Source organism: Cavia porcellus, unplaced genomic scaffold, assembly GCF_034190915.1.
Source record: "Cavia porcellus strain 051 isolate PalLab524CR breed Dunkin Hartley unplaced genomic scaffold, mCavPor4.1 scaffold_1, whole genome shotgun sequence".
NCBI classification, from domain to species: domain Eukaryota; kingdom Metazoa; phylum Chordata; class Mammalia; order Rodentia; family Caviidae; genus Cavia; species Cavia porcellus.
Genome location: NW_026947484.1, coordinates 133928856 through 133950362, shown reverse-complemented (window position 1 = coordinate 133950362; position 21507 = coordinate 133928856). Strand labels below are relative to the sequence as shown.

The 21507-nt window shown below is 39.1% G+C and overlaps 2 protein-coding genes across 7 annotated transcripts in view; one reads left to right on the top strand and one right to left on the bottom strand.

Moving 5' to 3' along the window:
- Phtf1 (putative homeodomain transcription factor 1) overlaps positions 1–7084 on the top strand; it is a 57942-nt gene extending 50858 nt beyond the window's left edge. Inside the window, exons 20-21 of one of the 4 annotated variants that reach the window (XR_010039793.1) lie at positions 1550–1639; positions 1849–7084. The gene's annotated coding sequence lies outside the window, so the exon portion shown is untranslated. Of the gene's footprint in view, positions 1–1200 lie in introns of all 4 variants that reach the window. The other 3 variants (XR_010039808.1, XR_010039791.1, XR_010039789.1) reach the window with 3 other exon arrangements.
- Magi3 (membrane associated guanylate kinase, WW and PDZ domain containing 3) overlaps positions 3774–21507 on the bottom strand; it is a 264809-nt gene continuing 247075 nt past the window's right edge. Inside the window, exons 17-22 of one of the 3 annotated variants that reach the window (XM_063226051.1) lie at positions 13950–14052; positions 13232–13358; positions 12553–12696; positions 8145–8283; positions 7253–7343; positions 6667–6704 (exon numbers count right to left, since the gene is read on the bottom strand). In XM_063226051.1, coding sequence (XP_063082121.1) covers positions 7294–7343; positions 8145–8283; positions 12553–12696; positions 13232–13358; positions 13950–14052 — 563 coding nt within the window. In that variant the 3' untranslated portion in view covers positions 6667–6704; positions 7253–7293. Of the gene's footprint in view, positions 6705–7252; positions 7344–8144; positions 8284–12552; positions 12697–13231; positions 13359–13949; positions 14053–21507 lie in introns of all 3 variants that reach the window. The other 2 variants (XM_063226000.1, XM_003479237.5) reach the window with 2 other exon arrangements.

Genomic DNA, 21507 nt, shown 5'->3' with positions numbered 1-21507 from the left:
GTTTAGGGCTACTTGCCTACACTGGGAAGCAACACCTTTCATATACAGTATTGTACTTGCTGGTTTATTCCCTGAGGCTTCTCCTCTTTGGCTACAGAGCATGAACTCTTCCCAGCCCTGTGTGAACTTCTGTTTTGTGTCTCTTTTTCTTGGCTAGTTCTGCCTTTGTACTCATCAGCATTCAGCTAAGACTTCCATGGAGCCCTCTGTACATCTCCAGAGCTGTCACAGAAAATGTGCAGTTTCTGTGGTATTCTGCTGTGCAAATTCTCACCAGCCTGGCCTTAATGCTCACATCTGTCTTTGTAGCTCAGTAGACTGCCTGGTTCTGTTGTGATTTTTCCTTTTTCTACACCACAGCCTAGAAACTACCTCCAGGGTACTCCTTGCATAACTCCATTGCCCTTTGATGCTTGTCCAACATCTAATATCTTTTAAAAAATGTGTTTTTATTCTTTTTAGTTGTATTAAGGTGGGAGAGTAGTTTTCCCTACCCTAGTAAATGATAAAAAGTTACCCAACCGTTAAAGCTTAAAGCTTTGGTTTTTTGTTGTTACTGTTTTGCTTTTGGTCTTTTTAGAAATGGTCTCACTGTAGTTCAGGGTGGCCTTGAACTCTGTAGCCTTGGCTGGCCTCGAACTTGTGGGGATCGCCTGCCTCAGCTTCTTAAGTGCTGGGATTACACCACACCCGGAAATTTTAGGGTATGTGCTGCTGAAGTGAGCACATGCCACCAAGTTGACTTAATAATGTCAGTTCTGTGTCTCTGTTGCCACTGGGTTAAGCCTCCTTCACTTACTTCTAAATTACTCAACTGTGATTCTGACCCGCTGCTGTTTCTGTTATCACCTACCCTAGTCAGTTCTCCACAGCCACACAAATCATCTTAAAATATGGAGACTACCCTTAAGCCATTCCGATTTCACCCTTTCTCGGCCTCCCCATAGTCACCTCCAGGCCTTCCCTTATCAATTCTGCTTCCTTTTCCAACTTCACCTCCCTCGTGCCTTGCGTCCTCACTCTTTGCCACCCTCTGCGCTGTTTCACTGTTGGGCCATGCAAAAAACATTTTCTTAGCTCAGTAGTCAGTTCCTTCAAGGAGCTTCTCTGATACGATACTTTTCTGTTAGTTTCCTTCAAACTGTGTGCAGGATGAGCAGACTTCGAGCCTGTTACCAGTCATGTGCTTTCTTGTGTTAGGGTGGAAGAGTGGTCAGTGTTCTCCTTCCTTCACTACCTCATTCGTCCTGGTCTGATCACTGCGGAAAACTTGCGCTTAGATTCCAAGAAAGGGATGAGAAGTTAAACCAAGATGTGAAGACAGGTCAAGCTACTCATCATTTAATTGGACTAACTATAGAAGTGTAAGAAAAATAACTACTAACTTAAGTTTTTAATCTGCTGTCACACTGAGGAAAATCACCCTTCCTGACATTGCCATGGAGGTATGATCTGCAGACTTCTAAATGTGTAGATCATGGTCCATGTAGTATGTTGGAAAAGTTGAATAATGAAAGACCTAATGGCATGTGGTTTTCTTGACTTTCAGGGACATGTAGAAAAAGTCTAAATACAAGGATGGCTTACAAAGTGCAAGTTTATTGGTTTGTTTTTTACTTTTGGTTCATGATGTTTAGAGGTAAGTTGACCTATGCACTGTAAAAATAAGCTTCTTTCAAATTAATGAAACTGATTTTGAAAAATTTTTAAGGTCTGCATATTTACTGTAGGCCATCTGGGTTTTGCTCTGAAATGTCATGTGATTTGGGAGATCAAAAATTCTTAAATTTAATCTAACTTATTACATGTATTGACTAGTAATTTTAAGTACTCTTCTGCTTCTTGCAGTTACTGGTGCCCATGTTGAATGATGAAGTTTGAGTGTCACAAATGTGCAGTAATTTTGTATCTTTCCTGCAGAGTATCTTGAGCCTTATAAGCTGCCATAAGGTATTGCCCAAGTGAACAAGTGGTTGTCCTTGTAGAAGGTCAAAATGAACTTTGAGGGGCTGGGGATTTAGCTCAGTAGTGTAAGTGCCTGGCTGGCAAGCATGAGGTCGCGACTGCGATCCTGGCACACAAAAAATTAAATAAATGAACTGTTGGGTTTGTGAATTTGCTAATTGTTTGGCTTGCTTTAATGTTAAAGGTATTGTTAATGTTACGAAGTAGACTCATATCCACAGGAATCTTTGTTGACATAGTATAAGGCTAACTTGCAGCACTTTTCTGTTTTTTGTTAGAGAGAGAGTGATTCAGGGCTCTCTATTGGAATTCCATTCCTAATGAGCCTGCACACTTCCTTCTTGTACCTAATGGTACTTGCAGAGCAACACTGAAAACATCCCCAAGTTAATGGATATCTTAAAGTGATTGAGCCAACTCAGGATATAGACTTCATATAATAATTATGGCATGCTTTAAGTAAGTCATACATTGCTGGTAAACCCTGAAAGTAGAACCAGAGAAGTTACCTAGGTAAGATGTTACCGTTTTAAAAGGATAGATGGCTTTTAGACATTGGTGCATGGCATGATGATGTCAAAAGTTGCTCTGATGTATTCCTCTTACCAAACTGGAAAGCTGTATTTTGTGACAAGCCTGTGTGTGTTCAGTGTTCTGTTCCAGGACCATTCTATGGCTAAGCTGCAGTTTAAAAACTGGCAGACTGTCACAGACCTCGAGTTTCATCTCAATACTCCTTGCTTTCTTAAAACCCAACTCTGAATTAGTGGACATATTAAACATGAAACTCGTCAGTCCACATGCCTTTTATTTTTTATGAAAAACGCTTGTTTATGTTTTTTTTTTCATTTGTTTGTTTATGTCCTTTCTTAATAGCAAGATACTCTCATGTAAAAATATGCCCCGTGGTCTTTTGGTCCAGGACTCCTGAAATAGGAGTTGACTGTCAAAATTGCTTTGATGTAACCATGTTTGAAGACAATGCTTTTGATCTTAGCAACCTGGTCTTTCTGTTGAGATTATGTGGTAGTTTCCCAAAACTGTTCTGCCTGAGTGATAGGTAAGACAACGTGTCCCCTCTGGGTTGGGGGGACTACCTTGCAGGCGGTTCCTGCAGCTCTGCTGTAACACATTTCATCTAGGAATCAGAGAGTGAGTTTTATTTTTAGTGTGAGTTCATGCAGTGGTAGGAAGAAATTTATTTTTCTCAAGAGCATTTAATTAACCAGGGTTTTAAAGTAGGTTTTAGGTCTTAATCCATTTAACTCAGTATGAACAAGTAGAAACACTTCGTTTTTAAAGTAAATAAAACAACCTGTAAGAATAACATTGGATTTCCACTGTCTGATGAAGCAGAATTTTGTGACCATGTGGTAATTAGACTTACATTGTAGCTATACATTATAACTCTTAGGTAACTGAATAGTAAGACAAACTATCTTGGGGCTAAGGATTTAGCTCAGCAACAAAGCATCTGCCTGGCAAATGTGAGATCACAAGTTTGATTTCTAGTACAAAAAAATATCTTTTTTCCCTATCTACTGTAAGACAGGTTTCTTTTTTTAGTAGCAAATGATTTAAGCAAACATTTTCTTTACAATGAAAGGTAAAAAAATATATATGCCTCTCACATCTCACATGTTTAAAAGTCTAGCTGTACAAGTAAAGTCATATTGTAACAATCTTCCTGAGTGTAGGACTTTGAATGTTTTTTACTTGGAGGACAAAATCTTTTTTTGAGAACTAGCTCCCCAAATAGAAAGCAACATGAGCAAAGCTGAAAGTTGAAAGAAATTCAGGTCGTGAACTGCTTTTTTTTTTTTTTAATATCTATATAAAAAATAACGAGCAATTTACAGATCTTTCTCTAATCAGAACCTCAAGTGTGTGTGTGTATATATATATATATATATATATATATGTATATATAAAGTACTGTACATATATAAACATTTACAACCAGGATATCCAGCATGTTTTGCTCAGCATTCCAAGGCCACATTGCTAAATCAGTATATAATCAGTACAGTGACAGGTTACTTAGGGAAGAGCCACATCAGACAACATATGACATCAAAGTTATGTCACAGTTAACAATAAAAATAGGATTTGTATCACTAATTGTGGACTATTGGGAAAATAAGTCATTTCTCTTACTAAATTTATTAGCACTTATTCAAGCCTCCTAATTTTGCTCTATTCAAGTAATCACAACAGATGGGCAAATAAGTCCTGGATGAAAGGGAAGTCCGACCCTCAGAAGCATGTGCTATCTACAGGGACTGATATAACTGCTGTGTGAGTTTCACAGTCAGATCTGCAGAGGGATAAGACCTGGACATAAAGTGTTTGACAAGATGAACTCAGGATGACAGAAAAAACGTGTTTAAATCCTCCATGAAGTATTTTTACAGTGAAAATGTGCCTTTAATCATAGATGCTACTGAATGCTGCTTCAGGGATTTTAAAACCTGGACCTATTTTATTGAGTTAACTATCTCTATCTTCCAGTACACATCTTTAATTAGACTTTTAAAACTACTCTGAGAAGTTGTACAAGCTAAGCAGATGTTTAATCTCCCTTTCTTGTTTTTCAATAAGAAAGTTAATGTACTAAAAATTAAAGATTAAGCATGTGCTGTCTACCATGCTTGTCCTGAGAGCTGGACAGGACCCCGTGGGTGCTGCTTCCACAGGCCTGATCTTGTCCATCTGCCCCATGAGCTGGACCTGCATCTGGCATAGGACTGTGAAGCTGGTTTCTAGATTAAGTCCCTCAAACACTGTATATAATCTGACCCTTCGATGATTTTAGTGGCAGATACAATCCAAATATCCAGGAATAGCTAATCGGCAGTTTCTCCTTGAAGAACAGTGAGCAGTACTCCTGCATGCTGCTCTGCGGTTTCACACTGGGAAAGGGTGACCTGAGATGAGGTAACTGGTAACAGCCGGGGAGTGAGCTTTGCTGCTTAGAAGGACTTTCTCATTTTGAACATTTAGTTGTAATATCTGTAACAGTTATTTGAAACACCTTATCCAGCCAAATTAAAATAAAAAGCTGTAAGAAAGCATTACTATTTGACCTTTTGCTTTAAATTAATGATGCTTGGGAGTTTTACTTTTAAACTGGGACTCTTATCAATAGATGTTAGTTTGAAATGATAAGCTAACAATCTCATCTGCAAGGACTCAAATATTTCTCTGTATAAACATGCAACATGCTATTGAAAACACCAACTTCAAAGCCAAACCTAACTGTTCCATTACTGCAGAAATATCTGAATGAGGAAAAACAGACATGATACAGTAGATAACTTGGCACAAATACAAAGGGAGTTGTGACTGCGTTGATATCAACATGTCACTTGTCAGACACTCCTGGAGATGAGCAGGCAGCCTCACAGAACAGGTCAGATGGGTATGGGGACACAGCTTTGTCCTGAGGACGGGCGGGCCGGCAGGCGGCCAGCTAGGACGGTTGATTCTTAGCAATCCTAAAGGCCCTTCATGCAGCCTAGAAACTTGATGTGCAAATTAAAAGGTACTTAGGTGTTTCAGAATCTCTGGAAAAATGACTTTCTGGAAGAATGCTGCTTTTTAGTAAGAAAAGATTACAACTTGTTTTTCTTTGTTTTATGCTAAAGGTTACAACCGTTTCTCAGCCATGCCAGTCGTGCCTGTGACTTTGTTTGCACTTGGCACCTTCCAGGGCCCTGGAGTTATTGGTGCTTTCTTAACTGGAGAGCTGCTTTCAGGTTTGACCCTTCCACTCTCTTTACATTTGTCAGCTGTCTTTAGTTCTTTCTCTTTGTGATCTTCTGTTTTATTTAATAGCGTCTTTTCTTCAGGTTCCTGTCTCACCTTTTTCTCTGATATCTGGACATTTTCTCCTATTTTATCTTTAGCAGAATGTATTTCTCCTACAGTTGGTTTCTTTCCTTTTTCATTTCCAGACACTATTCTCTTTTTGGAGGCAAGAGACTTCTCATCCATTCTTTTGCTTTGTTTCTCTGCAGACCTGGTTTTGTCTTTTCCCAACTGACTTTGCTTCACATCTTTACTGATCAGACTTGAATTTTCTTTCCAATCTGGGACCTGCTCAGCACTGTCAGTAGCACGGCCTGCTCCTCTGTGACCCTCACCTTTGGGTAATGTGTCTTCGGCATTTGACAAGTCCTTGCATTCTTCAGTTTTTTGCTGCTTCCTTGGGCTAGAAGAGCGTCCTCTGCTTTTTTTGTAATGATCTTGTCCAGAAGCTGCTCTGGGGTCAGTCTGATACCTTTTCCTAGGGCTGAGTGATCTATCTCTGGGTCTTCTTTTGGGGTCATATTTTGGAGGACAAGGAAGCTTTTCCAAATGTTCCTCTGAATAGTGATGAGCTGACTTTTTGGGACTGACAGAGCCACCTCTTTGTGTGACACCACTGTCTAGTCTTTGTAGACTTTTCTTGTCACTGTGCCCATGGCTGCTGGGTGGATCCCTCTTATTCACATTTTTTTGGAGAAAAGACTGATGCTTTATCTCAGACTGAGTTTCATTTAAAGTGCTTTTCTTTTCAGGTACAGTGTCCTTTAATTCTTCTGCCTTTTCACATATCTGAACTCTCATTAGAGAATCTTCAATTCCTGGTACATGAGACTCTTCAAATATGGAAGCAGAATGTGAAGATGGGGGAAATGGTGACTGTTCATCATAAATCACATTGGAAGATGAAGGATTATTAATATCCCAATCACCTAAAAAGTGATTTGAGTGCAACATTATTAAACTTTAAAATTATAAATAGGAACCACAGTTTTGAACTTGGAGAGCCATTTGAATTGTACTGACTACAAAAACAGCCTGAGTATATTACACAGCTTATACATATTTAGATATCTGTCTGTGAAGGCAGATGTTTATAGGTATCTGTTGGTATAGGATGGGTAGATTCTTATGTATATAATACTTCATTTTTGTAATCATGTATAATTAATATGTAATCTATAAAGCCCAATCAGTAGTACATAAGAAATAATAAAACTGGACCAAATTACCTGGTCCATGAGGCTAATTAAGGTGTGATCAATGGATTTATCAAACCACCAATAAAGAAGAACAAACTGTGAAACCAGAACGAAGTTCATGGGCATTTGTAAATAAATATCTTGCATAAAGCTATCAAATTTAATGTCAAAAGGAAACTGAAAAGTGCAGAAGATAGAAACAGATGTATTTAATAGCATCATTTTTAATCAAAAAGAAAACAAAAGAAGGAAGGGATTTATAAGACATGCAAATTTACCAAGTCTTTTTAAGGAAAGACCAAGAAAAGCCCTGAAAGCCTTAATGTTGCTCAGGTTTCACGTAGGAGCACAGACCGGAAGGAGCCAAACCTGAAGAAGGAAGAGAAAAAGCCTAGGACTATATGAAAAATAAAATCAGTGCAGTTAGCAAAGATGTCACTGGGAATGTATGATTTACAAGCAGATGGTGGAAGATAATACAGTCAGAGAATTACAAGCTGCAAGGGGACTGTGGGAGGTTATGTCTACGTTTTTCCTGCAGAAGATCTACCATGGGGGTGGGGACGGCAAAGGAGACAGGACTCAGTGGGTGTGGTTCTGCCTTCACTGTGAGGCTGATACACTAAAAAAACCCCCCAAAACAGTGATTTCCACATACTGCCACAGTTCAAAATATATAATGAAACCAAGGAAGTTTAAGGCCAGTCTAGGAGTACAGACATGGTTTCAGGTTCACTTTTGTATCTCCAGGTAGAGCTATAGCAACCTGTTTTTGAAAGTGACCAGAAAAGCCTAAAGTTCTTGTGGTATTTCCTTATAGTAAGATGTTCACTTCTTATGAGTAATACTTGTTGGTAATACGCAGTTAACCAAGGACAGGAGATAGCTGGAATATTTAAGACATTTTAAATGTGTTTCATATCATTTAAATTGTTTGCTCTAATGTTCTTATTCCTTACAGCACATTTCTCTACAAAAGCACTTTATGCTGTCCAATGAAATCAAAATATATTCTATTCCAGCAAATGGAAGTCACTCTGCTTTTGATGATTCTGGTGTTCATCTCTGATTTAGCTAGTGAAATACCCACACAGATACTATTATCCTTCTGCTGCTTCCTCCCTAACACACCACCTTTTAGCCACCAGTGAATCTGTAACAATTACTTACCATGGTCAGGAATCAAGCCAGTTCCTGGCCTCAGAAGAAGAAGAACTCTATTCCCACCAGCCTGAATGAGCTCAATGGCTCGAGTGTGTGTGATGCCTTGTGTAGGTTCACCATTGATTTCAACAATCTGGTCACCAACCTAGACAGAGAGCAGTCATAGAACAACATGAAACTGTGAGAGACCTTCAGTTCTGCTTGTGGCAACTCTAGGGCTCTCCAACCTTGCTAAGCAACTCCTAAAATATTTAACTTAATACAATGTGCTGTAGTGCTAGAGGTGACGTATGGACAGATGGCAACAATAGGGCGAGACAATGTAGAGTTTTATTTAATAAAAGTCCTAACCTGCCGAAGTTTTGTTATCTTGAAGTTAAGAATCAAAGTCTTAGGTAAGGCACTTGCCCAACATGCATAAGGTTTTGGGTCCAATCCCCAGACATCACTAAAATAAAAATCCAAAAAACTTTTTTCCCTAACATGCATGAGGCCTTGTGTTCAATGCCTGGTGTTGGATAAGGAAAAACAAAACAAACCAGAATTTTCCACCTAAAGGAAATAGGAAAGGTTTATAAAAATCAAATGATACCACAAAGCTGTATCTAAATGATCGAACTGTGAAGAGTACTTTCAAATGTAAGCTGAGTCTTCAGATTCCTAACCTTCTGGGAGGACTGTCCATTCTCTGTGCTGCTACTGTATCCTATTCATATAGGAGACCTAAGGTAAATGACAAACTTAGAGATTAAAATCCTGAAAGAACGATGCCTGGTAAACAGATGGATATGAATACTTATTTATAACCAGTTACTGGCTTATATTTAGTGACGTTAGAAAGGAAAGCATTTTCCAGGAAAACAGATATAAACTAGGGATCAGAAGATACTTTAGTGCCACTGTTATTTATTTAAAATAATCTAGTTATTTTAAAAGGAAAGGTAAAAATACGGAAAATCAAGTATAACTTTTGCAGAGGATTAAAGATATTGATGTTAGTGATTTTAGAATCTATTTCAAAGTGACATGCAACTGATGGCACTGATTTCAAAGTAGGACTAAACAATGGAATATTACTAAAAGCCCAAACAGCAGATATGAGTTTATTAAACTCAGAAGTAATACAGAAAACACTCAGTGATTATTTGACAGAGGTCAATGGGACATTTCTCTCTCCAGCCTGGCACAGCAGTTAGGAGCCTGGACTTTAGAGTCCATGTCTGTGGTCCCGTTTTGTTCTTTTGCGCTCAGTGGCCTCATTTTTCTCCTCTGTTGAAGAGAATAATACCTGCCTCCTGGAGTTGGGAGTTAGATAAAAGGTGACTGCACACCAACCACAGATAAGTGTTGCTTTTTAAGTTATAAATCACATTAGCATGAACATTTAACTGTAGTTAACTGTACCTCATTTTATACAATGCAAAATATCACCTAGACTATATCTGAAAAAAAGATGCTAGTGAAAGATATCAGGAAGAAGACTGATGGATTTAATACTGCTATGATGTGAATGCCCCTTGGAATCCCTGTACTGGAAATGTAATTCTCAGAATCCTATGTTAACGTTTAGGAGGGGACTGGCTGATTAACTTCCATACGGATTGTGAGTTCTCAAAGGACCTGCTTTGTTATAAAGGGAGCTGTCTCTGGCCTATGCTCTGTCTCTAGCTAGGATAATGTGCAGGCCTCAGAACTTAGCAACATGCCCCATCACTGTGTACCCTCGGCCTTCCGAGCCTCTAGATTGTAAGACAAATTATCTGTTTCCAGTTCTCAAGTTTTCAGTTATGGTAACAGGAAACAGTAAGCTAGGTACGTAAAACAAAAAAAATTTTTAAAAAACTAAGACATTAAAAATAACAGGACTGAGAAAGTCCTACTATCCACAATATCTAAATGAAATTAAGTCAGTACCTTGATTTCCCATAGTAAGTTTTGGTGGAATCACTTTCAAAAAAAAATACAGATAAGTTAGCACTGGGTACATAATCCTTATAGTTACAGAAAGTAACATTTGGAATGTGCCCAGGTGTATCTGATAAAACATGGTTGCCTTATAGTTAATTTCAAACTCTAAACCTGTTTTTAACAAACTGCAAAAGAAACCTGTAATTGAGCAGATTTGCCACCAGGTGTCACTTTTGTTTTAGACCAAATTGGGAAAGGAGGGGGAACCGGGGCTTTAAGATTTATTGGGGGAAGGGTTCTATTCTGAACTACATAAAACTAAAGATTTTTTAAAAGGCTCTTGAGAGGGGCAAGGTAAACATGCTGAAATTTTAAGTTACTTTAAATATTTAAATCTGATAAAAATAAAATGGGGAAACATCATGACAGATTCAAATTCAGTTTTGTATTATTGAAAAAACCATGAGTGACAGAAGAAAGAATAAAGAAATAAAAAGTAGTAAAAGTGAATCAAAAGAAAACACAAAGGCACATGCTGAGAGCCTCAGTAGTCTGGGAGCCCAAGGCACAAGGATCAAAAATTCAAGTCCAGCCCTGGCAATTTAGTGAGACCTTGTATCCCCCAAACACACATATGTACAAACACATCACTGTCTTTTAGAAGACTTGTAGTTTTTAACTGGGCATGGTGGCACATGTTTGTAATACCAGCACTCAGAAGGCTGTGACAGGAAGATCACTTAAGAGTTTGAGGCCAGCCTGAAGTACATAGCAAGATCTTGTCTCAAAAATAAAATTAAGAAACAGCCACTAAAAATCTATTACATTGACAAAATAACATTTGTAACACATTTGCATTATCTCACAACTGTTAGAAAACTATATGCCTCCTAATGAAATCAAATCTAAAGGGACTGAGGTCAAACCCTGACAGGCCAAGTCATCTCAGCAAGTGACTTCATCTCTCACTTTTAAATCTGTGGCGATATTGCCACCTACCTCACAGAGACCAAAATTAAAATAAGGGAAAACATGTTGCCCAGAAGACAGCATGCTCAATATTTTCTAAATCTGATCTGATTCTGCTTTGTGTTAAATATAACACAGCTGAATGTGGTGTGTACACCTGTAATCCCTGCAATCTGGGAGGCTGAGGCAGAAGGATAACAAATTTGAATCCAGTCTGGGCAACTTAGTGAGATCCTGTTTCAAAAAAAAAAAAAAAAAAAAAAAAAAAGGCTAGGGAGGTAGGTATAAGATCTCTTTAATACAAACTTCTCTAACTGGTTCACACCCCCATAGGTGAGCACCCCTCAGGGGTTGTCACCCCTGAACACTTCTGTACATCTTAATCAGATCCCCTTGTTCTTTTTCCCCTTGAGATTGAACCCAAGGTCTGTACAATACTAGGCGAACACTAGGCTGAGTTACCTCCTCTTGCCTTTTTTGAGACAGAATTTTACTCTTAAGTTTTCCTAGGCTGGCCTTGAACTTGAGATCCTCTTGCCCCAGCCTCTGGAGTTCCTCGGATAGCACTGTATCTGGCTTTGATCATTTGCCTATCTAGCTCGCTCAATTAAATGAAACAAATTCTCTTTCCCTGATACCTATCAATGCTAGAGGGGAGAAATCTGAAGTTGAGTGGTAAGGAGAAGACTGTCTAGAATTTCAAATTTTTATTGTAGACCTAACTGAATAGCAGTAAATTAACTACTTTTAAAAATTGAGGGCAGCATTGGGTGTGGTGGCACATGCCTATAATCTCAGAACAGAGAGGCTGAGGCATACTCGATAACTCAGTGACCTAGCAAGACCCTCTCTCTGAAAAACATGGACAAAGATTGGAGATGTATCTCAGAGCTAAGGCCATGGATTCAGTCCCCAGCACAAAGTAAATAAAAATTTGAGAACAGCAATTGTCTTCTATATAGAATTCTTCTTTAATTAATATACAGACACGGAGGAGTACTTTTGGTCTGCAGGGCCCTGTGCAAAGCTGAGCACTCCTAGTGGAAAATGCTACTGGCATGAATTTAGTCCTTCAAACAGTAATGAAGGTGGGGAGACTCAGAACTTTTACCTCTGGGTACTTCTATGGGCAGCTAAGAGGGGGAAAAAAAAAAAAAGAAAAAACCAGGGCTTATTTTTTCTTGGAAGAAACTAAAGATTCTGTATTATCCTGGCTTTTTCAAGACTTAATAAGATGAAAATATATTTTATTTATTAATCCATTTACCCTCAGATGTTGGCTGTACAAGTAAGAAATGACTTTGCTTTTTGACTGAGATCAGAAAGGCAATGCAGTGCAGCTGCAGTGGGTCCAGTTCGCTGGTGGGAAGACGGCCTCCCTGGGGTTCAGGGAGCACAGAGATGAGCAGGTACCTCTTAGGCTTTGCAGTGGAAAGGTTCTGTTTCTTAGGATTTAGAAGCTTTCTGCATTTCTTCTAAATCAATTATCTGCACAAGTTCCTGGTCTAAAGCTGGAGCGCAGACAGAAGCCACTTACGTGAATCCTGCCGTCTTTGAGGGCAGGGCCGTCCTCGGCCAGGCGGAGGATGAACAGCCCCATGTTGTACTCCTTCCCACCCCGCAGGCTGAACCCGAAGCCCCGGGGGCCGCGCTCCAGCTCCACTGGGTAGCAGCCCAGGCTCTGCAAGGAGAGAAGAGTTACAGAAGTAAGTTCTCACAGGACGCTGAGTACATCCTGAGGAAAGACTAGCTATACACTAGCAGGAAGGATTCTGTGCATTCAGTATGCACTTCTGTACCACAGGAATGCAAGTTTGGGTAGAGTGGTTAATTTTTACCAATACCCCCTAGGCTAAAGATTATATATTTCCTAGTTGGTTAATGTACAGTAGATGGAAACAGAATTTTATAAAATGCTTTCTTTAAAAAGGAGATCTGACTATGAAAACTGAACAAGCAGAAGTCCACTTTAATTAGCTACATTATGTGCTTGTAAGTACTCCACGAAGGGGTCAATTTTGTTCCTGGTGTACTTTTCCTTCCTTCTTTGTATCCTCTCATGAAAGCTAACCAAACATTGAACACACAACAGGTGTGCATGTTACTAATTTTGGAAATAAATTGACCTGAGAGCTTATTTGCAATAAAAACCACTCATGTCAGTGATACAGCAACCCCTCGAAGTCTCAGTCTGCCAGGGAAGAGTGCTGGGTTACCTGATGGTGCCGACTGCCCACCACTGAACTCACAGCAGTGTCCGGCTGTGGGAGGTGCTTGTGGTCAGACCATGAATGTCTGTAAGAGCTGGAAGTGTCCTTTCCCATTTCACCTTCCAGGGCAGTTCTGCATGAGAAAAATCAAGTCATTCTCTCAACTAAGAAAATGAAAACCTTTTGAAAAAAAAAAAGCAGATTAATTTCTTTTCTTATAAAACCAATCCTTACTCTTCTCCCTTTGAGAAACTGCTGGAAAGAATACACTAACCTAGAGACAGGGAGCTGCATAGCTTGAAATTGTCAACATCCCCGTGTCTTTAAAATAGTGTCTCAGTGCAGTTTACAGCCAGAAAAACTGGCACTCAAAGAACTGAGCCAGAGGGCAGATAAAGTGCTCTTGTCACAGTGAAAAATGACTCTCCTGGAACACCAAAAGGAAGATGCTGAATTTCTAGAATCTAGTTTTTGTCTCGCACTAATGTTTTCAGCAGAGGAGAGAAATACGATTCTGTGGTCTGGGGCTTCCCTACTGCGTTGCAACTGTCCGGTCAGGCAGCCGGAAGGACTGCGCTGTGTGGGGTGGGGGACACGCCAGGCACAGGGAGCTGAGAGCAGAAAGCACAGAAGTGCTCTTCTGACATTAGTGGCTGTCTTCCGCATAACTAGTGTCAAGAGCAGAGAGAAGAAAACAACCCAAAGCCAATGAAAACAGTCCCACCTGTCCCCAGGTATATGGTTGGCCTGTGCCTGTCCCATGGGTCTGTGCTGCAATGCTGGACTCTGCCTGGCGGAGTTTGTTCCAGATGGTGGGCCATGGTGCTCTATTCAAATGAGGAAACAACAGAAATGAGAATTCACCCAGAACTGTGAAGGCCAAGCAGATCTAGGAAAGTGAAACATAATGGCGCAGGACTGTGCTCAGCTGTCTGGGACAGTAACTCTGTTCGTGTTTCAAAAGAAAAGGCATCTACCCTTTCTTCCCCACTTTCCTCCTCGTTTTGGTCACCCATGCAATCTGAGAGCCAGAAATGCAGTTATATTTATCTAGGAGACAGAGCTCAGGCACAATCTTGTAGCCCATTCTCTTGGTTTCCAGACCACATGCCTCTTAACTGGTAAGCTATTATAGGTGACAGTGACAGGCTTTGGGAATGCTGGAATATAAAGGCCAGTTTGCAGGTAACCCACACAACTTTGAACCTACTTTTTAAAACAGGGACAGCTATTTTGCCTGACACTGAGCAAAGATTATAAAATCATCCTGAGTGCTGACAAATGTCCAGACAGCTTCAAATGGTTCTGTTTCCTAAGAACACAATACAGGTGCAAGAGTAACATGTTTACCTATCATGCTGAATAGTTTTCAACGCCTCTAAAGGCAAATTTCATAGCCAAGCACAGTAACTGCCTGTGTGAGAGCTAGATGGCAGACAGGAGTGATACCAGTTAAAAAGAGATTCTTAAGGGGTCATACTTTTTTTGAGACTAAGTTGGCCAGGCTGGCCTCAAAACTTATGATCCTCTTGCTTCAGTCTCCCAAGTGCCAGGCATGCTGGGATCATAGATGCACACCACCACACATAGCTGAACTCATTGTTTAAAGCTGAAGCTTTGAACATTTCACTTTGTACACCTATCAAAGCCCAAAATATTTAAATATAAAGAACAAAGAGTGCAGCTTAGTGATTACAACACTAACTCTGAAGCAAGATGGGAGAACTCTCAGCCTGACCCCATCATTTACTTGCTGTGTTCATATTCAAGGTAGTTATATTTCTGTACTTCTAATCATCTCGTGTATAATGGAATTACAGTTATCACAGTTATTGTACCAAATAAATTTATAAATGTATATGCTTAGAAATAGTACTTGGCAATATTCACTATAAAAGGTTTCTACTATAACTGTCATTATTAACTTATCATGACCACCATCATATGTCTCATTTGGAATTACATTTTTCTTGAAGTACATAGTCTGAAAATTTCTCTTACTTTATAAAAACGTTCAATGCAGAGGCCATTTTAGGTCAGAACACATGGAAACAGATATGAACTGAATGTTGGAATTCAACAGTCAGATAAAGTCTAACATTATAAGATGTGTGAGTGTCAGGTTGCAGTCTCTACTGAGGAAGCTGAAACTTCAGGCTTTATTATATGCACAACTTTTATGGTTTGGGTTGTGTTGTTTTTCTTCAGTGTTCTGTGGGAGTAAAACAAATAATGTGGGGGTTGGGGGTTTAGCTCAGCGGCATAATTGCCTGCCTTGAAAGCAGGCAGTCGTGAGTTCGATCCCTGGTACTGATAAAAACGAAAAAGACAAAAAAAAAAAAAAAAAAAAAGTGTTTTTATTTAAGAACAGCTAAAGAATACTCAGGTAAGTGGTGAAAAGTGGAAGGATTGAGGAATAGTATATGGTCATCCACGGGGTCCCTGGAGCCTTCTGACGCTGGGTGCTAGGACTGGGTGTCAACATAGATTTCAGCAAAGAGCACCAGACCTGGAGATGGAGCTGAAGCCGGCACGTGGCTGGAAGCTGTGATTCCACTTCGATGCTGCTGTCAGGGAAGGCAGGATGGGATGGGAATGGGATGGGCTATTAACTTTTTTTTCCTTGTGTTAGTGGAGAACACATTTGTTGCTCTTTCACAGTACAGCTACCATGAATTTTATTGTCCTAATTAGTTTAAGGAGCTGCCAGTTGGTCTTCTAATTGGTCTCCTTGCCGCCAATCTGGCTTTCATTTTGCTTCCAGTGTTGAGTTCTGAAATATGCTTAAGAAGCTACTGTGATTTCATGTTGCATGTTAAGACACTACCTAAGCTTGTCATTTCTGCCTTCCTACTTCACCTCCTGTTCAAAATGTCCCTCCTGTGTGGCTCCTAAGCATACCATGATCACAGAGTTTCCACCAGCATCTGACCACATTATCTCCTGTACCCAGCCAGAAATTCCTTTTGCTTACTCCCACCTTAGCTTACCGCGTGTGTCAGTTTCAGATGACCTGTGTCTAAACCTGAGAGCTCATTACAGAGTTGAAATCTCTTCCTGTCACTATAAACTATGCAGATGATGGAAACTGATGGGGAAAGTATATCAATGAACAAGATGACTGGGAGAAATACTTGTACCTCTGTATGAGTCCAACACAGATAGATACACTTGGCTTTATGAGTTTGGCTAGAGTTAAGTGATGTCAGAGGATAGTACAAACAAGCTGCTTTCACATTTTCCTCCATTTTCCACGGAGAAGGAGAGATGCCACTTCTAGGCAAAATGTACAAGGTGGTACTCACTTTTCAAATTACATATTTCATATTGTCTCTATCAAGACTGAAAAAAACTGATCATTGGTATTCTCATTTTTAATCCTTCAGTCTATGCTATAGATCATTTCCAATTTCTGTGTTATAAGCTAATCTAGTTCTTAGAGTTAAATTATTTATTCCATGATGTCAAAGTGGCCTATCTCTTTGTATTTTATCTGGAAATTTTTCAAATAGTAAAGGACTGGGTTAAGTATATCTCTTCCTCCCTCAACAAGTATGACATTCTTTGCTGAGTTTTTTTTGCATAAATACCTAAGTATATTACCAGAAGATAAATGCAAACTCCATAGTTGAACTGTAGTACCAAACATTAGTGGGTAGAAATTTGTAAGAGTAAATAAGAAACCCATAAGAAAACTTTTTAAAACTGTAAGATTTTATTAAAAAGCACAAAAGATGATTTGAAAAACTGGAGAAACATCCCAAGCTATGAGATAATTTTAATCTTTTAAAATGTAAATCTTAAAATATATACTGAGTATATGCTCAGTATAAAATTGGATTTTTGGACAAGCTTAATAATTTGATCTAAGATTTTATATGGAAATATACTGATAGACTACAAATTTACAGGTAAACAATTTTGTGTATGTCTGATATGTGTATATATAACCCTCTATATCTGTCTATTCATCTTAAACATTCACAGAGTAAGTTAATGTACAGGGTAGATGGCACAAGTCAATGGAGAGTAGTAGTACTAATAGTTGATGTGGGGCAAGTGGTTTATGATAGGATTGAAAAAAAAACTCCCAACTCCTTTCTAAAGCCACAGACACAGGTAGGTGCCAAACAGATTAAAGCTCTAAATGCAATATATTATATCCAACAGAAGACAATGGGAGGGGAAATCTGAGATGTAGGGTAAAAGGATGATTTACCTTGTAACTTCAAAAGCTCAAGCCATAAAAAATCTGACTATATCTAAAAGTAAAAGATTCAGCATAATATGGATACCAGGTCAACGTTAGCATACTACAAGGCAAAGATATTTATACTTTTAAAATAAAATAGAACTAATGCCTATACAATTTACCAAGAACTCCTAAATACCAATGCTGTCACAAATCCCAAAAGAAAACTGAGCAAACAGTATGAATAGGCAGACAATTCACAAGAGAAAACCCCTCAAACATATGAAGAGACATTCAAACTCATGGATAATCTGTGAAATGTAAATTAAATGACAATGAGCTAATACTTGCCATGCTTTATCAAACTCAAAAGCACACATATTATGACTCAAAAAGTTACATATTTGCTGGAATGTAAAGGTACAGGAAGAAATCACCAGTGTTTTACTGGGGAAGTATGGATGGATGCAGCAATTATGGAGAATAATCCGACAGTGCTGAGTCAAATTAATCTTATGAATATGCTTTAATCTAGCAATTCTACCCCCAGAAATCCTCACAGTGATTCATAAGGAACACATGTGAGGAACATGTGATACTTTGTGTGTGACCTCAAAGTGTCACATGTGTGATGCTCTGCAGATGGAGAGAACATGGCTGTCCATGGGGAAGCGGGCAGGCAGCATGCAGTGAATACACACTTTGGAAAGTGTCAGGCAGTCTGAAGTGATCATTGTGTTCACCCAGCAACATGGGTAAATCTTAAAAGCACATGCTCCTATGACAGCAAAGCATGGCAATCAAAGAAAAAAAATGAACTGGATTTCATCAACATTGAAACTTTTGTGCATCAAAGGCCAATAACAACAAAGTGACATCTGAAAAATGGGAGAGAAATACTTGTAAACCATTTATCTGACAAAGTTCTTAGTATTTAGAAAATATAAAGAACTCTTACAAACCAATAATAAAATGACAAAAACTGAGTTATAAATGGGCAAAATATTTAAGCAGACATTTCTCTAACGAAGATACACAGACGGTCAACAAGCACATGCATCATCGAAATGCAAATCAAAGCCACAAGACACTTGACACCTATTAGAACAGCTAGAATGAAAGCCAAATCCTCAAAGCATAAGACAAGAGTGGGAGAGACAGGGAGAAATTGGAAGCCTCACCTATCACGGTGAGAATAAAAAGTGGTACAGCTGCTGCTGGGAAAAATGGTTTGGCAGTTTCTCAAAAAGTTAGTTACCATATGACCCAACAATTAAGACTTCTGGATATACACAACAAAAAATGAAAACACGTATTAGCCCAAAAACATACATATCAATGTTCACAGCAGCATCGTTCACAAGAGTAAAAAGGCAGAAACAACCCAAATGTCTATGAAGTGATTAACAGGTAAGCAAAATGTGTATGTAAAGGAAGATTATTAGGATGAAAAGGAATGACGTTACAAGTGCTACACAGTGTTTATAACAAGGATGAACCTGAAAAACATTTTGTCAAATGAAAAAAGCCATACATAAAAGGTTACATAATTCTGTTTACATGAAATGCCCTACACGTCCAGAGAGACAAAACAACTGGGGGCTTGCAGAAGAATGGGAAGTGATGTCTAATAGGCATCGGTTTCTTTTTGGGGTGCTAAAGTGTGAAATTGCTAATGTTAGCTTGTAAATATACAGAAAACTTTGTAAATATACAGAAAACACTGAATTGTGCACATCAGAGTAGCCAATTTTACACTATGGAAGGATTATATCCCAAGTTTAAAGGAAGGCAGGGATACAGTTCAGTGATAGACTGCGGTGCTTGCCCAGCATGAGCAAAGACCTGGGTTTGATCTCTGGCACTGCAAACAGAAATGAAAACACAAAGGGCATATGTTTCTGAGGAAGAGCCCAGCATACAAAATACCATTTATATAACTCAAAAATAAATGGTAACAAAAAATAGCTTTTAAAAGAGACACAAAAATGCACATAAAACATACTAGAATGGCTGCCATTGAGCACAGGGAAAGAAATGAGAGTGGAATATGGTGACAAATGGAAATCAGCAGATCAATAAATGGAAAGCAAAACAGAATTATGCCCACATTGCCAAACTCATTCCAAATGAGTCCTTGGTAGCCTTTCGTAATTACTGTTCACTCTCAAAAATAAGGCCTGACAGAGAGAGAGAGGGAGAGAAAGAGAGCTATCAATTTGAAAACACGATATGGAATAAAAGTTTCTTCCCACTAAGCAGAATCTACAGACGCAGCCGATTTCTATGCAGTCTTGAGAACAAGCCCTCGCGGGTGGAGCTGGCCCATGTCAGGCTGCAGTGTGAGTGTGAGAGAGAAGGTGGGACATGCTCCGTGCCATTTCCCTGGCAAAACAGGATGGATGTTAAATACCACTGGTAAAGGATGAGAAAAGACCAGAGTGAACAATGCTAGTTCTCCTCTCATGCGGACGCCTTTCTCCATGTTCACAGGAAGGGGCAGTGCAGGGCGCAGATCAGGTGGGCAGCAGTGCAGCCCTGCCCAGGGACTGAACATGTGACTTCTGAAGACAGCCTTATAGCTACACGTCTTCACTGAATGTGGTATAGAAAAGTTTATGCTGAATTCAGCAAGGAAACTGGAAGACTTACCAACTCCATGAATGAGACTTTTACGGACAAAAGGGAGACTTTCTATTTTTCCCTGAGAAAAATGAGGGACCTTGAACGTTTCCATAGTTTAATAAAAACCTAGAGTACAATAAAATGATGTGACTGCATATGGAGAGGCTGTGCCTACAAATGAAACACAATGTGGCATAATCTCTGAAGAGTTTCCACTCATCCTTCTGTTTCTCCTGAACAGTGATTAGTATCATACAGTAAATCTCAAGTGTGTGTCCAGAAGTATTTGGAACACAATGTCAAAGGTAACTTTTACTTTAAGAAGAATGTGTGTGTGTGTGTGTGTGTGTGTGTGTGTGTGGCGGATGAATAATTCTGGATAACCTTTTAGAAAAAAATCCATCAACAATCAGTGGGTTTTTTTGGAGGCAGGGTCTTACAGTGTAGTACAGGTTGGCCATGTATGAGCAGGTGTGTATCCCAGGCTGGCTACAATCCTCTTGCCTCAGTCTCGTACGTGGGTGCTCGGATCACAGGCGTATGCCACCATACCCTCAATGGTATTTTGAAAAAAAAAATTATACTAAGAGAAAGAGAGAGTAATTTTTCTACGAAGCTATCTATCCCAGGGTTACGCAAAGCGTGGTTTATGGTTAGTCAGCAAGTAAGGATGTGAAAGAATTTAGAAAATGTTAAACGACAGAATAATTTTATGTCTTTGTTTTTATTTTTCTTTAATTTTTATTGTATTTCAAAAAACACTGGTCCTTTTCTTTCTGGTTTTGTTTTTTTTTTTTTTTTTTTTTTTTTTGTACCGGGGACCAAACTCACAACCTTGCTCTTGCCAGGCAGGTGCTTACGCAGCTGAGCTAAATAAATCCCCAGCCACCCAACTGGTCCTTTTCTATGATGATCTGACTGATCTGTACTACTACTAGTCCCCACTTTGAGTCCCTTCAATCAGTACACACTGCATGCCAGGCTTGAGGATGTTAGTGCATATGTTAATGCATATCATTCTTACAATCTTAAATGTTATTAATTATAGTACAGGGGGTGGATTTTTCCTGTGAGCCACAGAACAAATGTTAAAGCTAAAATGCAGGTGATACAGACCATGATGAAGTCATCGACATAAAGAAATTTGACCAGGTTTGTATCTGAGTAACATTTAAAGAACTTTCCACTAAAAAACATTTTGTGTACTTACCATGTGCCTAACACTGTTTTAGACCCTTGAGAATGCATTTGCCTCACATGAGCACTTTCCTCCAGGGTCAAGGAAAATTTAAATCAGACTACGCCTGATTTAAACTCTGCTTCTGTTACTTCTTATCAAGTTTTATGATCACAGACAAATTATGTAACTAGTTTCTAACAGTTTCCTTGTCTACCTCAATGAGAAAACAATACTGCTTACCTACCATTATTGTAGTAATTCAGTTAATATGCATGAAGTACTCTG